The 15,495-nt window shown below is 36.8% G+C and overlaps 1 protein-coding gene across 4 annotated transcripts in view; it reads right to left on the reverse strand.

The window, feature by feature from the left end:
- Positions 1-15,495, reverse strand: part of YAP1 (Yes1 associated transcriptional regulator) — an 88,935-nt gene that overhangs the window by 21,950 nt on the left and 51,490 nt on the right. For all 4 annotated transcript variants that reach the window (XM_036391089.2, XM_036391067.2, XM_036391078.2 and 1 more), the window contains exon 4: positions 8,747-8,860. In XM_036391089.2, coding sequence (XP_036246982.1) covers positions 8,747-8,860 — 114 coding nt within the window. The remainder of the gene's footprint in view (positions 1-8,746; positions 8,861-15,495) is intronic.

Genomic DNA, 15,495 nt, shown 5'->3' on the forward strand with positions numbered 1-15,495 from the left:
CAGAGGGTTTTAAAGCTTTTTGGTTTTGATTTGGGTTGAGGTACTTTTGCTTGCTTGTTTTGTTGGTGAGCTTTTTTTTCTTTTTACATTCCCAATTCCCCATTACTTACCAGGACACAACTGCAGAAATCTGCACTCTAAAGAATATGTTTATTAATGTGATCTCAGATAGCAGATTTTATTTTTTCTATACCTCATGTATTTGTAATGATCCTGACATGCACAGCTCTTATCAAGTACTTCAAATTCAAAGGTGAAGAGCTTCATTTTATCTGTTAGCTAGGACTTATGAGTTTCTAATACATTTTGTTCCTTACCTTCCATGGCTATGGAAAGCATTTAAATAAGGGGCTCTGCACCCACACAGCGGAGGATGCAAAGACCTCACAGGCAGAGCAGGAACAAACAAGTCTTTGTTTCTAGAAGAGGGGGATTTGAGAGAGGAGGAGGGGCAGACAAGTTAAAAAACATGGGCAACTTAAGACAATAAAAAAGATCTTGTCCTAAAATACGGCTTCACAATCTGCAGAATACAGTCAACTGCAATTGCTGCAATATGTTTTTGAGAAAATTACTGGTCTTTAAATGCTACACAGTAAATGTTCTACTGTCAGCAGCAGAAATGCCTCTTCTGTACTATACCAGACAATACCTGACAATTCCTGAAAAAAGTTTAGACTGCTGTTGACATACATGAAAAAAACCAAACAACCAAAACCCAAAAAAAAAAAGGACGAAGAGAGAGAAGCAATTACCAGGCATTGGTGTTAGAGAGAAAAGGCCAACAAATTTTCAACAACTCAAGCATAAAAGGCTAATTTCTCTCCCAAGTACTCTGTCAGCTGAAAATCCCAAGTCCCAGGGCAGTGACAGTTTGCAATAACACAGCACCTCTCTCCTATGCAGAATTACATGCAGAGATTGCACCCTTAGTGATTAGGAGACACAGCTGAATGTTGTTGTTTTTTTCCTACTTATAATTCCACCCTTCAAAGCTAAAACCAATTTTAATCAGCCAATTCAGAGATACTATTTAGCTGAACAAACAACAACAAAAAAAGCTCAGGATGAGAGCATGCTATAGCTGAGTGTCCTTACTAATAAGAATCAATGTTTTCATTGGGGGAACTAGAGAACTTGTCCCCTTCAGCTGCATTTTGAAACTAGATATTTTGAAAATATTGTGCATAATTTTTGGCTGTAGTCAGGTTTTAACCTGGTGATAGTTTGCAACACTTAAACAAAGGCAAAAGTCCTCTTTGATTACATTTAAAAGAGCAGTGAAGAAAAAAAATAATACCAGTAGGATCTGAAAGAGTCTCTGAAGTAATAAAAAACATGTTCCAAGGGGCTTTTAAAGAAAGGCTTTCTAAAACAATTTGTTGTTTAATCAGGATGTAAGTCATGTTTCTGCATTGTATTCTTTATAATATATTGCTATGTTACTCTAAGGAAATCCCACTCACAGTTTCATAATGCTGCTGTTATGAAACAACCTAAAAATTAGCACAATAAAATACTGCATTGCTTTCAGTCTCTGATTAATCTGACAATCCTGGATCTTAGAATATGGGGGAAACCACAAATAGACTGTTCTCTGGGCTCATTTTGCTGCTTTAAGTGTACAAACAAATCTTAGTGTCTTAGGCAAATAGAAATATTCACAGACTCCTGAGGTGAACTTTTCATTAAAGCAAGATATATCCAATGAAAATACTATTACAGAATCATGTCCAAACTACAGACTGGTTACTCTCCACTTATCAACTAGTTTCATTCAAATTAAATTAGTATTTTTCTTTTTGTTTTAGTACCACTATCACACCTGCTGGTTAAAACAATATAAATTAAGTTCCTTTTTCTTTGATAAATCTGCCATTGTTTTTGAAGTGTTTCTGTATTGTCAAATGTGGATTTGACAATAAGACTCTACAGCATGCACAGACTCTTGAATTGTCAAATGTGGATTTGACCATTAAGTCTCTACAGCATGCACAGACTCTTGAATCACTGGTAACTGGAGTAAAAAGCTGTGTCAGTTCTTTTCCCCCCACAGCAGTAAACAGCAGTATTTATAAACCACTTTCACTCAATGTATGCCAGTTTCAGAAGAACCAAAATATTCTGGCCAGCCAGAAAAGCAAATATAAATTATATTCAGCAGTAAAGTAAGTAGCTTTTAGGAACTTCAGTGCACACATATAAAACAAAACTCTTTAAATAACAGGCTCTTATTAGAATTCTCTTTTAACTCTCTACATAACTCTTTTTCACTTTTCTAAAAAAAATCAATTTTAATTTTGGAAGGCTAAACAAGTTTTAAATTACTTTACTTACAGAACACAACTGACACTGTAACTATCAGCACTACAGAACTATATAAGACACAGTGCACTGGACAGATTATGAGAAGAAACCTGAACTAATGTTGTTTAAATTTAAATTTTATGTATGAAACACTGAAGACTACAGGAAGTGCAGGAATCTGAGCTAACCAAGGCCTCATATGCCTGTCCAATGACTCTCTGGCAAAATATATTTAATGAAAGCTAGTCCACATGTTAGACCAAAGTTTAATCAGCAAAGAGTCTACATAAGGCTATTAGCTGTGAACAGGTTCGCTGTTTAATCACCACATAATACTTCCTGGGTTAACTAACCAAAAGACAAGCTTCTTTACAATTTCTTATAAAATAATGTGATAACTTTTTAAAATGCAGGTTTCCTTTAATTTGAGTGGAACAAACCCTGTATATATGCATCTGCACATCTTCATCTTTTTTTTAATTTGTCATATGCCCATTAGAAATAATTAAACAGAAATCACAAAATCAAGTAAAAACTACTGCAAAAACAAAATCAACAGTATACTGTCAAGAAACACTTCTATATAAAAGAAACTACCATCATGTTTCAACACGACTGAATTCAAAGACAAAAAGCCTGATGTCTTTGAATTTAAGATCATATATGATTAGATATAGACTATATAATTACTGTGGGTACATATATTTAGATTACAGATAATGAATCATGTTCAAAATGATCCACCTTCAACTTTTAACACAGTATGCTCATTAACAGGAAAGTGCAAACTGCTGTGTTAGAAGGATATGAAGGAAAAAGTGTCCCTGTTAGGAGTGCAGTTTCCTTTCATTATCACAGCTGCTTAGCACAACACTGCAAGCATGCATTATTTTTACTGGCACCCAGACATCATTAGCAATAAATCTCCTTTCCCAAACAGGATTCAATTACTCTGAAAACAGAACAAACCACAAAACAGGTGTAAACTTACATAAACCTACTGTCCTGATAAATTCTTAAGAAAAGTGTGGGTTTCTCTCTCTTTCATAGTCTAGAAATATTCTATATAAAGTAGGTAACTGCATCCTGACACAACACTTGTGGACAGATTTAGTGATTTCTTCAGTGAACTTCAGTTAAGAGGTATAAATATATCCTGCTTTCAAACAAACGCAGATTTCACTTTCTGGTATAATCATACACAACAAATAATTATTTATTGTCATTACCATAAGGCAGCACCTGCCTTTTACAAAGGGATGCTTACCAGTGAAATTTCATCTGCCTCTGCAGATTTGCAGCAGGCTTTGACAGAAGTCACTGGTTCACTGAAAACTGATGCTGCTTCATCTGTAAACATCTCTGACACACATAGCAAAATACAGAAGTCTTTACCCCATCCTAAGTGATCTCCTGAAACTGTTCTTCTGGAAAAACAGAGATAGGCAAGTGAAAAATCTAATACCACTGGACCTTTTTTAGATAGAGTCAAATCCTCCTTTGTTTTACAGGGTATATAAAGAGGATATGCCATTGCATTTGCAGACCAAAGCCACTTGTGGTCATGCTCTGCTTTTTGTGCAAAAAACTGAAGGCAGATCTGGAACTTAACAAGTCTTAAATGCTACTATGATCAGACACAAAGTCTGGGCTTTTTTTTTTTTGACTAGACAAAGGCCAAACCCCAGTTTTCCAATCTAGAGCTCCAGTTCTATCCTGTCCAAAAATCTGCATCTTGAAAGGCATCTACAAACTAATTTGAAGGAATTTATTTTAAACAAAGTGCTAGATAGGTAAGGAATAAGAAAGCAACACTACGGAATACCTCCTTTTAATTTCTGATACTTAAAAATTAGCAGATGCTCTGAAGCTTAAGCTTTAATTGAATTTCAACCTTGTTGTGTGTTTGCTTGTTTTTTCTTTAAACAGAAATGATGAATATATGTTTCAATTAAATGTACACTTTACTACAGTGTTTCTGAACAAGCTCTTTTTCACTTTTTCAAAGACAGTTTTTATACTACAAAAAAAAAGGAAGCAGAAAAACCTGGTGTACCTTCTCTGTAATCATACTATCATCATCACTTTTATTTCATTTTCTAATTATGCAGTCAAGCAGCTACTGTACGGAGGGCCCCTATGGCACTTTTCCTAATGATATTAAACATTGTTTTGCCTTACTCTCCCCCTCATCCAAAATTCATGCAGAACTTCAAAGAACATTATCTCTAAGTGGGAGTGATAAAGTCGTGGCAGTGATTTCAACCTGAGGTCACATATTTTGCTTCATATCCCATTATCACAGCTCCAAGAATTGGAAAACCAGAAGGAAAGAAACTGGGAGTGTGCAACATTGGTATGACCATAAGTTACAAGCCTTTAAAACCCAAGAAAACTCAAACAATATCTTGTTTTACTCCAATCCCTACAGACACTTGTCTGACTACTCTACTGGAGTAGTAAGGTCTCCACACCAAACTTAAACCAGCAGAAATCAACTGCCAGTTTTCCAGTGTTTTCCCACTTCAACTTCATCTTTGAATTTAATATATTAAGGACCCTCAAAGGGCAAAGTATTTAAGGTTGCATTTCAAAACAAAGTCCTATCATTGGCAAACATAAATAAGACTTAAAATCCCTTTAATGGTATTTGATACAAAAGCCAATTTTTGGAAACTTACAGCAAAAAACTAAACAATTTTAAACCTCAACTGGTTCTAGGAAATTTGATTTTATAGGAAAAGCAGATGTTCTTCTACCTCACCGACTCCAGCCACTCCGAATTCATAGCTGACCTGCTTCCTAACCAGATGTCTGAATATCCAGAAAATGCATTATGTTATCTGAAAGGCTCAAAAATCCAGTAGGATTTGTGAAGAATGAACATTGTGACCAATGAACAACAGCAGAAAAGACAAAACAGTCCAAAAGACAAGTTCAACCCGATAGTCCAATTCCATTAAGGAAAAAAACCCTCTTCTAAATAAAATTAAAAACCAAGGCAATTTGAGGCCTCTTACTTAGAGGCCTGCAAAGGCACTGAGAAGGTAGGACAGCATGTTTTTACCAGATGCTCCATCAGACAAGAATCCTGCTGACACAAGCCCAAGGACCAACCCCCTCCCATCTCCCTACTCCTTTGATCCCATGTCATCATTATGACTGCCTGTGCTTGGGATCAGAAGACCCTCCTTTCATACTTAGTTCTTTCCTAGATATTAAAGTTTGTGAATTACCCTAACACAAAACTGTTTTAAAGTTGTATTTGTAGACTTGGAGGATGAAAGTCTGAGCCACAGGACTTCACTGACACTTAAATGGTGTAGCTGAAGACCTCTAACCCATTTCAAAGATGTTACACTTGAGTCTTGGAATGAAGTTCTTATCTTCAACTTGGAGCACTCAGGTTTGAGACCCAGCCTACCTACAGCTATTCTGACAGAGGCTCTTTTTTGATGCATTATTTCTAAAAGCCTGGTCCAAGAAAGAATACATACTAATTACACTCCTTTATCTTTTGTTTAAAAGCATGAATGCTATACCAGAATGCTCCACACCAAGTCAGTCCACCTAAAATAATTTTTCCAACTGATTTTCCTTCCACTCACTCTTTTCTAGCCACAATAATGGAAAATTCCAAGCACTATTTAAAAAAGAGCTATATCCACACCTACTAGAGAAAATAAAGATGAATGCAAACCTTCCATCTGATGAGGAACATACAGAGACATAAAGGCTGTCTCCCTGGAAGCTGGGAATTCAGAAGCAATAAGGGCAAAAACTCTTCATACCTTCTGCTTCTGAATACTGGAACAGAGGAGTATGTTTGCACATACCATTGAACAGATTTGTTTTCCTCAATGGTTCTTACGATTGGTGAAAGTGGCAGAGAGAGACATTAATTCCTTCTTCATTTTCAATTAGCATTACCATTAGCATCACTGTAATAACCAAAAGCTTCAACAAGACAAAGATGAATTTATCCTGCTTCCGGAAGTATTAGTAGTCACAAATATTGAAAACCAAACACTTATATTAAAGCACAGTGATAAAAAAGGGTATGGTCATCCTCAGGGGAAAAATACAAACAGAAGTTTCAACCTATATTAAGCACAGAAAGGTAAACTTCTGAGTCATTCACATGCTATTTATTTAGGGTCACAGCACATATTTGTTGAGGATCTCCACATAGTAAATAAATGCAAGCTCAGTAATTTAACTCTGTCAAAGAGATTTTTTTTTCTTGACTGGAGTGACTTAAGGAGGTCACAAGTAAGAAAGCAACAGGAATAGAATTTTGAATTTTCTTGGCTCAAATTATAAAAACATAAGCCACAATACAATGTGTACAACTTAGGTTTTCAAGGAAAACTCCTTCAAGCTCAACAGCAGCTAGCAGCTTGTCTCTATTTGCCGTCACTCTAGATCAGAAGAGCCCACATGCTTTTTTTTTTCCTTTCCTGCCCCTTTCAGTTACACTTGAGCTCTTTGACTGAAAAGGTCTGGAACAGATTAAAAGTCCGACCACAAAATAAAGAGCCTTGGCATGTACTCAAGCCTGTCTGGGATACACATACACAGTGGGCCCAAAAAGGGAAGCTATGCAGCAAGAAACCCTTAATCAGTCTTTTGGACATTTCTAACTTCTTTCAGTTTAACTGCACAGCCTTAACATTTGATATAGTTTCAGTACGCACAAGACAAGCAGCTTTTGCCCTTACAGTTGGACTACTCTATTTACCGGAATACAAAATAGTTGTGAAAAACAAGATTCATCTCACTCACAACCTCTGTCCATTAAGGCATTTTCCACACCCCTTTTTAATTTCAGTTAATCTTTAGAAATGACAAAGTAATGCATGTAAAGGAAAAAAAGATACCCTGCAAGATTACCTGAGTAAATGTAATTGCAAAAGGCAACACTGATTTTCAAAATGACTGCTTCCTTTTCAGCCTTACTCACATACTAAGTAATTGTGAAGTTGCAAATTACCCACACACTCCTCTTGCAACGTGCAAACAGGTCGGTAGCTCTGGCTGGTGTTAAAGCCAGCATGGACATTTGCCAAAGCTGACACCCCACCTTTGGGCTCAAGTTGCATAGTGGTTCAACCTGTCTACAAACTGGTGAGCAGTTTATAAACAAAGCATGACAATCTGGTGCTCTCCATAAGTGTAAACGGATGTTGTAAGTAAGCACTCATGCCTACAAACCAAAATGCAGAATTTCTAGCAGACATTTCAGAAAACAAAACAGAACAGTGACTGTTGAGTTTTGTAGCTCTGTATTTATATGGCATTCATGGAGTTAATGCCTCTCCCAGAAGGGGCCCACAGTTGTTGTTAGGTCAACCCCTGTAAAGCTTCAAAGGTTTTGCATCCCCTCAGCCTGACCTACTCAGTGATCTGCACACTGTTTTCATTTAGCTGCACTGAGTCCAAAAGTAAAGCCTGAAAACCACAATAATCTCTTCTTTTTTTTTTTTACTCCTACTGTTTTTCCATGGCTCTGGAAAAATAACTAAAATCCAAAGGAGTTGAAAATAGTAAGTTATTGGGAAAACAAATCAAGGGCAAGCTAATAAGGCTGACACCCACAGGTCATGGCTTTACAAAAAACCAGAAATTTTAACGCCATACTAAATACATCTTGGATAATCTATGAAAGTAGTTTAGAGTCTTCATATTATATGTGATTTCTATTCACAGTCATCAGTGCCAATACTTTATTGAAAAGCTTGCAGTTCTGCTCTTCATACAGATCAAAAATATAATTGAAAAAAATTACATAAAAGTTCTGTTTTGTTTAATTTCTCCATCCAGACTTTGTGATCGTTAAGTTACTATTTCTATTTCCAATATTAAATAGTCTTTATCCCACAAAAAGGTTATTTCCTTTTATAGTAGGAACAACAAAACTAATAATTCCTCATCATATTGTTTAATACAGAAAGTTTTGTCATGATAATCACTGTGACAAGCTGGAATTATAAGCTGGTATAAGTTTCAAGTGTATTTAAACAGCATGAACTATTATTTGACAATGCCCTCTTAAGATAGCACAAAGGAAAGTAAATATTTGTTTAGGAATTAAAAGATTCTTCTGCAGTAAAGTTTTGCTAATTTAAAGGGACGAGTGAGCTTGACTGAAACCATCTCAATAAGTAATTTCTGAATGTCACCACTTTGGGGAACTGTATGGATCATGTGGCAAAATATCAACCCGTAGCATTAGAAACTTGGGTAACATACAGTCCTGGAGGATATAAGCTAATAGTATTTATCTTAGAAAAAAAAAGAAAAAAGTTATTTAAATAAGGCCTCTACAACTCAAAATATATTTTAATCATACTATATAAAGTTTTCAAAATATGCCTGCAAAATTAAAGCTGAGTGAACTGAAGCAAATCAAGAATTCTGAATTGAGATGAACTTTTACCAAAGCGTGGGTCAAGCCTTGGGTCTAGCCAAGATGTGGTCTTGTTCTTATGGTTTATGTAGTAAATTTCTCCATCCTGGGTCATAGCTTGTTCCCATCCATCGGGGAGTGGGCCTGCAATATAGAAGGAAGGAGTTGATGGCGGGCTCTTGCTTGCTCCACCTGAAATTGATCTAAAAATATTTTAACATTCTACATATATAACAATATATGAAACAGAAGAGTTTCAAGCTCAATTCTGGGATCAAGGGCAAAGAAGTGCTGGGTGGGAAACCAAGGAACAGGAAACACTTCTATCATTTTAATTTAGGATTTGGACTTTAACTTTCAAGCTTGTTTGCCTTTCATATGCTTTTGACATATCATTTTGCTATACCATTCTAGTATGAAACCAGCAATAAGTCAAGCCTGCCAGAATGAAACCAGCACGTGCACCAGGAAAAAGAAGCATAGAATAATTCTACCTCTCACAGAAAAGTTCATCTAGTGATTAAGACACAGAGTAGCAGCAACAAGCTAACACTGAGGAGAGCCTGAAATGATCCTGTCTTTCACAAACAATTAAAAAAATAAGTGAACAAAACCAATTTCCTCTTTACTTCATACTCTAACTTTCGGTGAAAGCATTCAAAGCTTAAGCAGACAAAAATGCAAACCTGAAGAACAAGGCGGGCAAACAAGCAATGACACAGCAAAGGCAAGGAAACACCACGAGCAGTCACAAAGACACAGGGCTATGAACAGCAGTGCAATGTCTCCACAAGCAGAAAGGCACACACAGGAAAAACTACTTCTAGAAAATGGTCAAAGGGAAGTACATAATGATGTTGTAGAGTCCATAGTTGATGTCTGAACACAGCCTGAGGAATGGTTCCCATATGCTCCCATCAGCAGCTTTCAAGAAACTACCTTTCATTCCTATACAGATCTTAAACCCCTCGTTCCCATCTCTATATGATCACATACATTCACCAATACTTTGCTCAGACTAAAAACTATTTAAAAAAATATATATCTCATCTTATCTGGAAGGTGCTTCACAAATACATGGTTTTGAATTTTTATGCTCACATTGACATGAACCTTTAAAAATGTCTAAATTAGATAGAGGATGATCTTCCCTGTATTTTAGATTTAAGTACAATCCTCAAATTATACAACAAAAGATTCACTACACATGTTAAGAATGTAAAGAAATTAGAACAAACCTGCTGTAGCAGCAAGCCATTGTATTTCAAGTTCTTCTACTCTTAGTCAGTGTAATACAATAGTAAAATAGCAGAAGCCATCTGGCTGTTAAACTTGGACTAACAGATTATTCCGTATAATGTAAGATACACTAAGTATACACAAATATCATTATTTCACACATGAGATTCAGGTATACCAAAAAATATGTGCCCATCCTGTAAATGTCTACTACATCCATCTTCGAACTACATTAGCTCTTGACTGTAACTTTGTCCCAAAGTCATGCTCCTGCTGAAGAAGTCAGTCTAAAGCTGGGAGAAGAGGTAGGGAGGATAGATTAGTTTGCTTAATCTCAAAAGATGTTCTTAGAGAAATGTCAAAATGAGTAAAAAAATAATTTAATTGCATTCCAGCAATATCCCAAGGCATAATCAGGACAAGAATTTCTTACTGTGGTCTTTGAAGATCCCTTGCAAACTACATTTCTAATTTAAACTTTCATTTTGGCTCAGAAAACAAAGCCCTTCTCTAACAACTTCACTACTCCATCATTAGTGCTACAGATGAATTTCAAGTGAGGAAAAACAGTGAACACTAGCTATTTTCTTCCCACCTCTACTGCTCTAAATATTGCCTACAAGTAACGAATACCTCAGTTTTATCAGAAGCTAGTGAACAGAACAGGCAAGAAAGAGTGAAAATACTGCAAATGATGCTTAAAGCCTAAGATACTCACTGTAGAAAAGACTTTGATGGAGAAATGAGAGCTCCAGTGCAAAGAATGCTGTATTTTGTTACCATACCCGAAGACCAGCCAGCTAACCAGTGAGGTGTTTTTTTACATAGCTGGAGCACAGGAGCACAGCAACATGCCCTCCATCATCCAAATGCAGAAGTCAATGAAGAACCAAACCCACTCCTTTACTGCTGAGCCAGCATGCTAGCCATGCAGGCAGACCTCACTACCACTCTCCTCAGAGTCCTGCTAAGCCATACATGCCTTGGAGAAACCCAGCAAGAAATTCTTTGTGAACTGCAAAGCCAGAAAAACCCTCTTTGGCTTTAGGAAAAACAAAACCAGCCTTGGGGTGTCAGTCCTGCTGAGCACCGAAATCTCTACTGGTCCAGCATGTTCCTTTGTAGCAAGTATGAACAAAATGCCTTTGAAGAAGGCTGCCAGGAGCTGATCAGTCCATCCACCTGGTGGAATAATGCTACTTAAGAGATTCGGTGATCTGATGAGTACTAGATTACTACTAGAGACAAACCTGGACAAGATTCTCTTTCTAAATAAAATGCTGTGGAACAGGACAAAAAGGTCCATCCATCTGCTCACCTGGCTATCACAGCAGCAAGCCTTCCTTGCTAAGTGCTATAAATGACTGTAGAAGCAGAGCTTTTATCTCTGGAAACTTTTGGCATTAATAATGTAGCTTGCTTCCTTTGCACAACAAACTGCTCTCATGTTTCTGCTGTCATCGTTACATATTGAAAAGGCAGTTCAAAAATTGAAATTATTCTCTTCTGTAATTCCTGTTTGGTTTTGTGAGTAATTGTGGAACTAGAAGACATGTCTGATTTTCTAAAGGGTCACTTGACAAACTCTGTATTTGAGGCAACTACCAGAGGAAAGAACTAAACCCATGCTGAGGAATAGGAGACACATTCACCCAGGGCATCTAGGAAAAGTCCTTTGCAATTACATGCACATTTGCCCCCAAAAGGCTGAATAGGAACAGAATTTTTAGCGTTAGATAACCTAGGTCACAACAGCTGAGTCCTATAGATTGCTGCTATTCAGACCTTCCCAGTAAAATTTCCATAGTTACTGTAGCTCATGTTGTATAGAAACAGCAATACTGGGTCTAACCAAAAGTCCAATTAGTCCAGACATCTAGCCTGGGGTGATGGACAGATCTTGTTGGCTGCTGAAAGTAGCCCATTTAGGGACTGTCACACACTCTATAAACTTTTAAATAAAGCACCAAATACATAAAGAGACCTAAAAGGTACAGAGGATATGAATAGTCACTTGGCCTCACAAGTATGTTGGGCACTGGAACAGGTTCCTCAGGGACATGGTCACAGCCTCAAACCTGACAGATCTCACGAAGTGTTTGGACAATGCTCTCAATGGTGTGACTCTTGGGGATGCCCTACACAGGGCCAGGAGTTGGACTCGATGATCCTTGTAGGTCCTATCCAAATCAGGATATTCTGTGATTCTATCAGAAGTTATTCCTTGGGCCAGTTTCTGTCTGCTTACTAAGTGCCAAAATATCTCTCAAGTACTTCTCCAGTCTCCCCTCCAACTTTTGTAAATATTTAGCACAAACAATACCCCTGTGACATGGTCCCCCTACTAGTTCTGTTTGGTGCCTCCTATGACAGCTGAACCCTATCCCAACTGTAAGTTTAGAATTCTGTGAAATAATTTGCACAGGGAGATACAACCCTTCTAGGCAGGGAACTCAGCCTGCACTGTGGTACTTTTTGAGGACAAAGATACAAAAAATTAAATTCTAATTTCCAAATGTAAGCCAGCTTTCCAAAACTACTGGTAAGCCATACCTCTGTAACTAAATATTTATATAATGGTGTAACTTCATATAAATAACATGCAATTTTAAAAGCCTGTGTGCATGTCTCTTTGGTGCATGTCTCCACTTTTTGTGAGTGGTTTTTGGGTTTTTTTAACTTTCTCATATGCCATGGAACCTGGAATGCAAAGTAGAGCTTGCTGCTGGCAGATAGAAAGCAACTGGAAGAGTAACAAAAGCAAAAATGTAGTAGAGATTCAACCTATGCTGGGATAAGAAGTGAATCTTGCAAGACTCTACTGTTCCTAAAATTTATTTTTAAAATAAATGTAAACAAAGCCGTATTTTATCAACAGGTCAATGCATATAAGAGGGCATCTGTATTTATCTACCAACTGACTATGCATGGACAACCTAGGAACTAGAATACCTATGTTCAACCACAGGATTCACCTTCACCTCATACAAACACTGATCTCCAAGATTTTTCCCAATCTTTCTCCGTGAAAGCTGAACTTCTTCCCTTCAGTCATTGTGGTTCTTAAGCTTCCAAAAATTGTATCAAAGTCTACAACATTTACTTTAAGTACACCTTTATCCTGTCAAATTAGTATAAAAAGACACTATTAAAAAAGGGGTGGTTTTTGCAGATGAAGAAAGAAATTAACATTATTGTCATGCAGATACTTAGAAACTCGAGTTTCAGAAGAGATCATAGTGCTAACTGTACACAAAACAGAATTTTGTAGTATGACTGGCTACACAGACACAATCTGCAACTGAAGTGAGCAAGAACCTACGAGAAGAGCTAGAACTTGTTTTAGTTATTGGTATATTCCTTCCTACCCACCTGTCCCCTGAGAGTTATGAATTCAAGTGTCCATTTCCTTACCAACATTTAACATGGCACTACAGCCTTACCTTAAGAGACAATGGAATTACACTAGGTCTACAAACTTTCACTGGGAAACTCAATTCAAAATTGCCACATAAGAATGAAGACAAAAGAGGACAAAGACACAATCTGCTCCAAAGCTCATTATCGAAGGTCTATGTGCAAGCGGAAAAGGCTAAAGCATGCAGTCCTGTCAAGCCTGATTCAAGCATGATTCAGAAAGTAAAAGTATCTGAAGAACAGAAATACACTAATACAATTATACCATCTCTGTTGTATCAACTGTAATTGTATATGAAACAGCCACTGTTTATTTTCAAATGTATAACTTTACCTCAGTAGGAAATGTATAGGAGATGCTCCTAAGAATAGCATACCATTATTACTATCTTTTTGTTTGTTTGTTTTAAATCAAGGCAGAAGAAACTATGGTTTTCTGTTCTTTCTGTTTTCCTTTAGGGAAAAATGGTTAGAAACATAATGCAAAAAAATGAGAACAGTTACAATGGCTTTTTATATACATGTGGCATATTTACAAATAAGAGGCTTGTTTCCTTTCTACTACTGAAGATGCAATCCTATTTCACATATTAACCAACAGATGCCATCTAACAGAGCACTGTGCTCCTTCCCTGCATACATATGGCCCAAACTATTTTAGTTGATTACTTGTAGCAACTAAGTTAAGAAAGACAGACATAAACCCCCTCACTTTTCACACACTGATGACTTCCTATAAAGGATGTAGCTAACTAACACTCATAGAATAACTCATTCACAAAAGTCATGCCTGGAACAGATAAAACTGGTTCAGATGTCCATTAACTTCCTTGAAGAAATCTAATTTGCAGCAAGATACCCAAGTGCCTCAAGAGACAGAATTTCTTATGACAGATAACCTTAAGATTGCAATCTCATGCTAAACTACATCTTCCCCATTTTTATATTTTAACAATCTTTTGACTTGCCCTCATCACGTCTTTCCTGAGTTCTTCTTCCCCTATTTATCCAAAAAGATAACAGGTTTATCTCCAATATGTACACATCAGCTTTCACAGTTCTCTTCTCTCTGCATCTTCAGTTTGTTTTCCTGTTCATAATTCTTGCTAATGTCAAGAACTTTAATTCTGACTAAATGGTTAAAGCTTCTAAAGGCTGTCACAACAGCTCCCAGAAATCTCTCCTATGTTTCAGCACAGTAACTTGACTTACAGGCTCCTGAGGCAGTACACTAGAACTTGGACAGTAACTTTAAGGGCTAAAATTAATGAGCATCATACAAGGTCTATACAGAAAGGAAAATATTCTCCTTTGTGGCATTTCAGACACTTTTTTGCAAGTCAGTGATCTCCAGCTGTCACAATACTTACACTCGTTTTTTCCCAATATCTTTCATGAAAGGCTCTCATGCACTAGGGTATGTTTCACTGCCAGCAATATTTCATAACAGGAAACTTCTGTCTTTAAGGCCTCAACTTGATTTCTCGAGGATGAATGCCCAAATTAGAACATTAAGTAGTCTTAAATCTGAGTGCCAACATCATGACTGTAAGTTCCACTGTGCTGAAGTGGTACATAGTTACTTGACTTTTCCATTTCTCTCAAAGATTATTTGAGAGGCTACCAAGGAAGCATAAGCTACCATGAACTCAGTAATAAAAAGTAACAAAGCTAGGTATAAGAGACTTTAGTAAAAACAAATAAACAGTCATAATTTAAAGTTTGTACATAAACATTTGCCAGATCAAGTATCAGAATCACATCCAATAAATGCAGATTTGGTATTATTTAATTCAAAGGAGACTTTTGTTAATAGCAAATAAGGGTAATAAGCAAGTGCATCCAAAGAGCCAGTTCCAAGTCATACTACCTCAACTGACTTAAGCTTAAAAAAACCTAACTCCACATAACATATGATGTAATCCAGTATACACAGGAGTTCTGAGTCCTTCATGCACAATTATCAGACTCAGAACACTTGGGGAAAAAAAGCTTCACGGGATTTTCAGTTGATATTCAACACAGTATCATCTGTGAAATTAAAAATAAATGTTCAATGAACTTGTATCCAAGTAAGTACTTTCTCAAATCACAAGACAACCCACTTGCACTTTTCAACTGTT

This window comes from Molothrus ater, chromosome 2 (assembly GCF_012460135.2).
Source record: "Molothrus ater isolate BHLD 08-10-18 breed brown headed cowbird chromosome 2, BPBGC_Mater_1.1, whole genome shotgun sequence".
NCBI classification, from domain to species: domain Eukaryota; kingdom Metazoa; phylum Chordata; class Aves; order Passeriformes; family Icteridae; genus Molothrus; species Molothrus ater.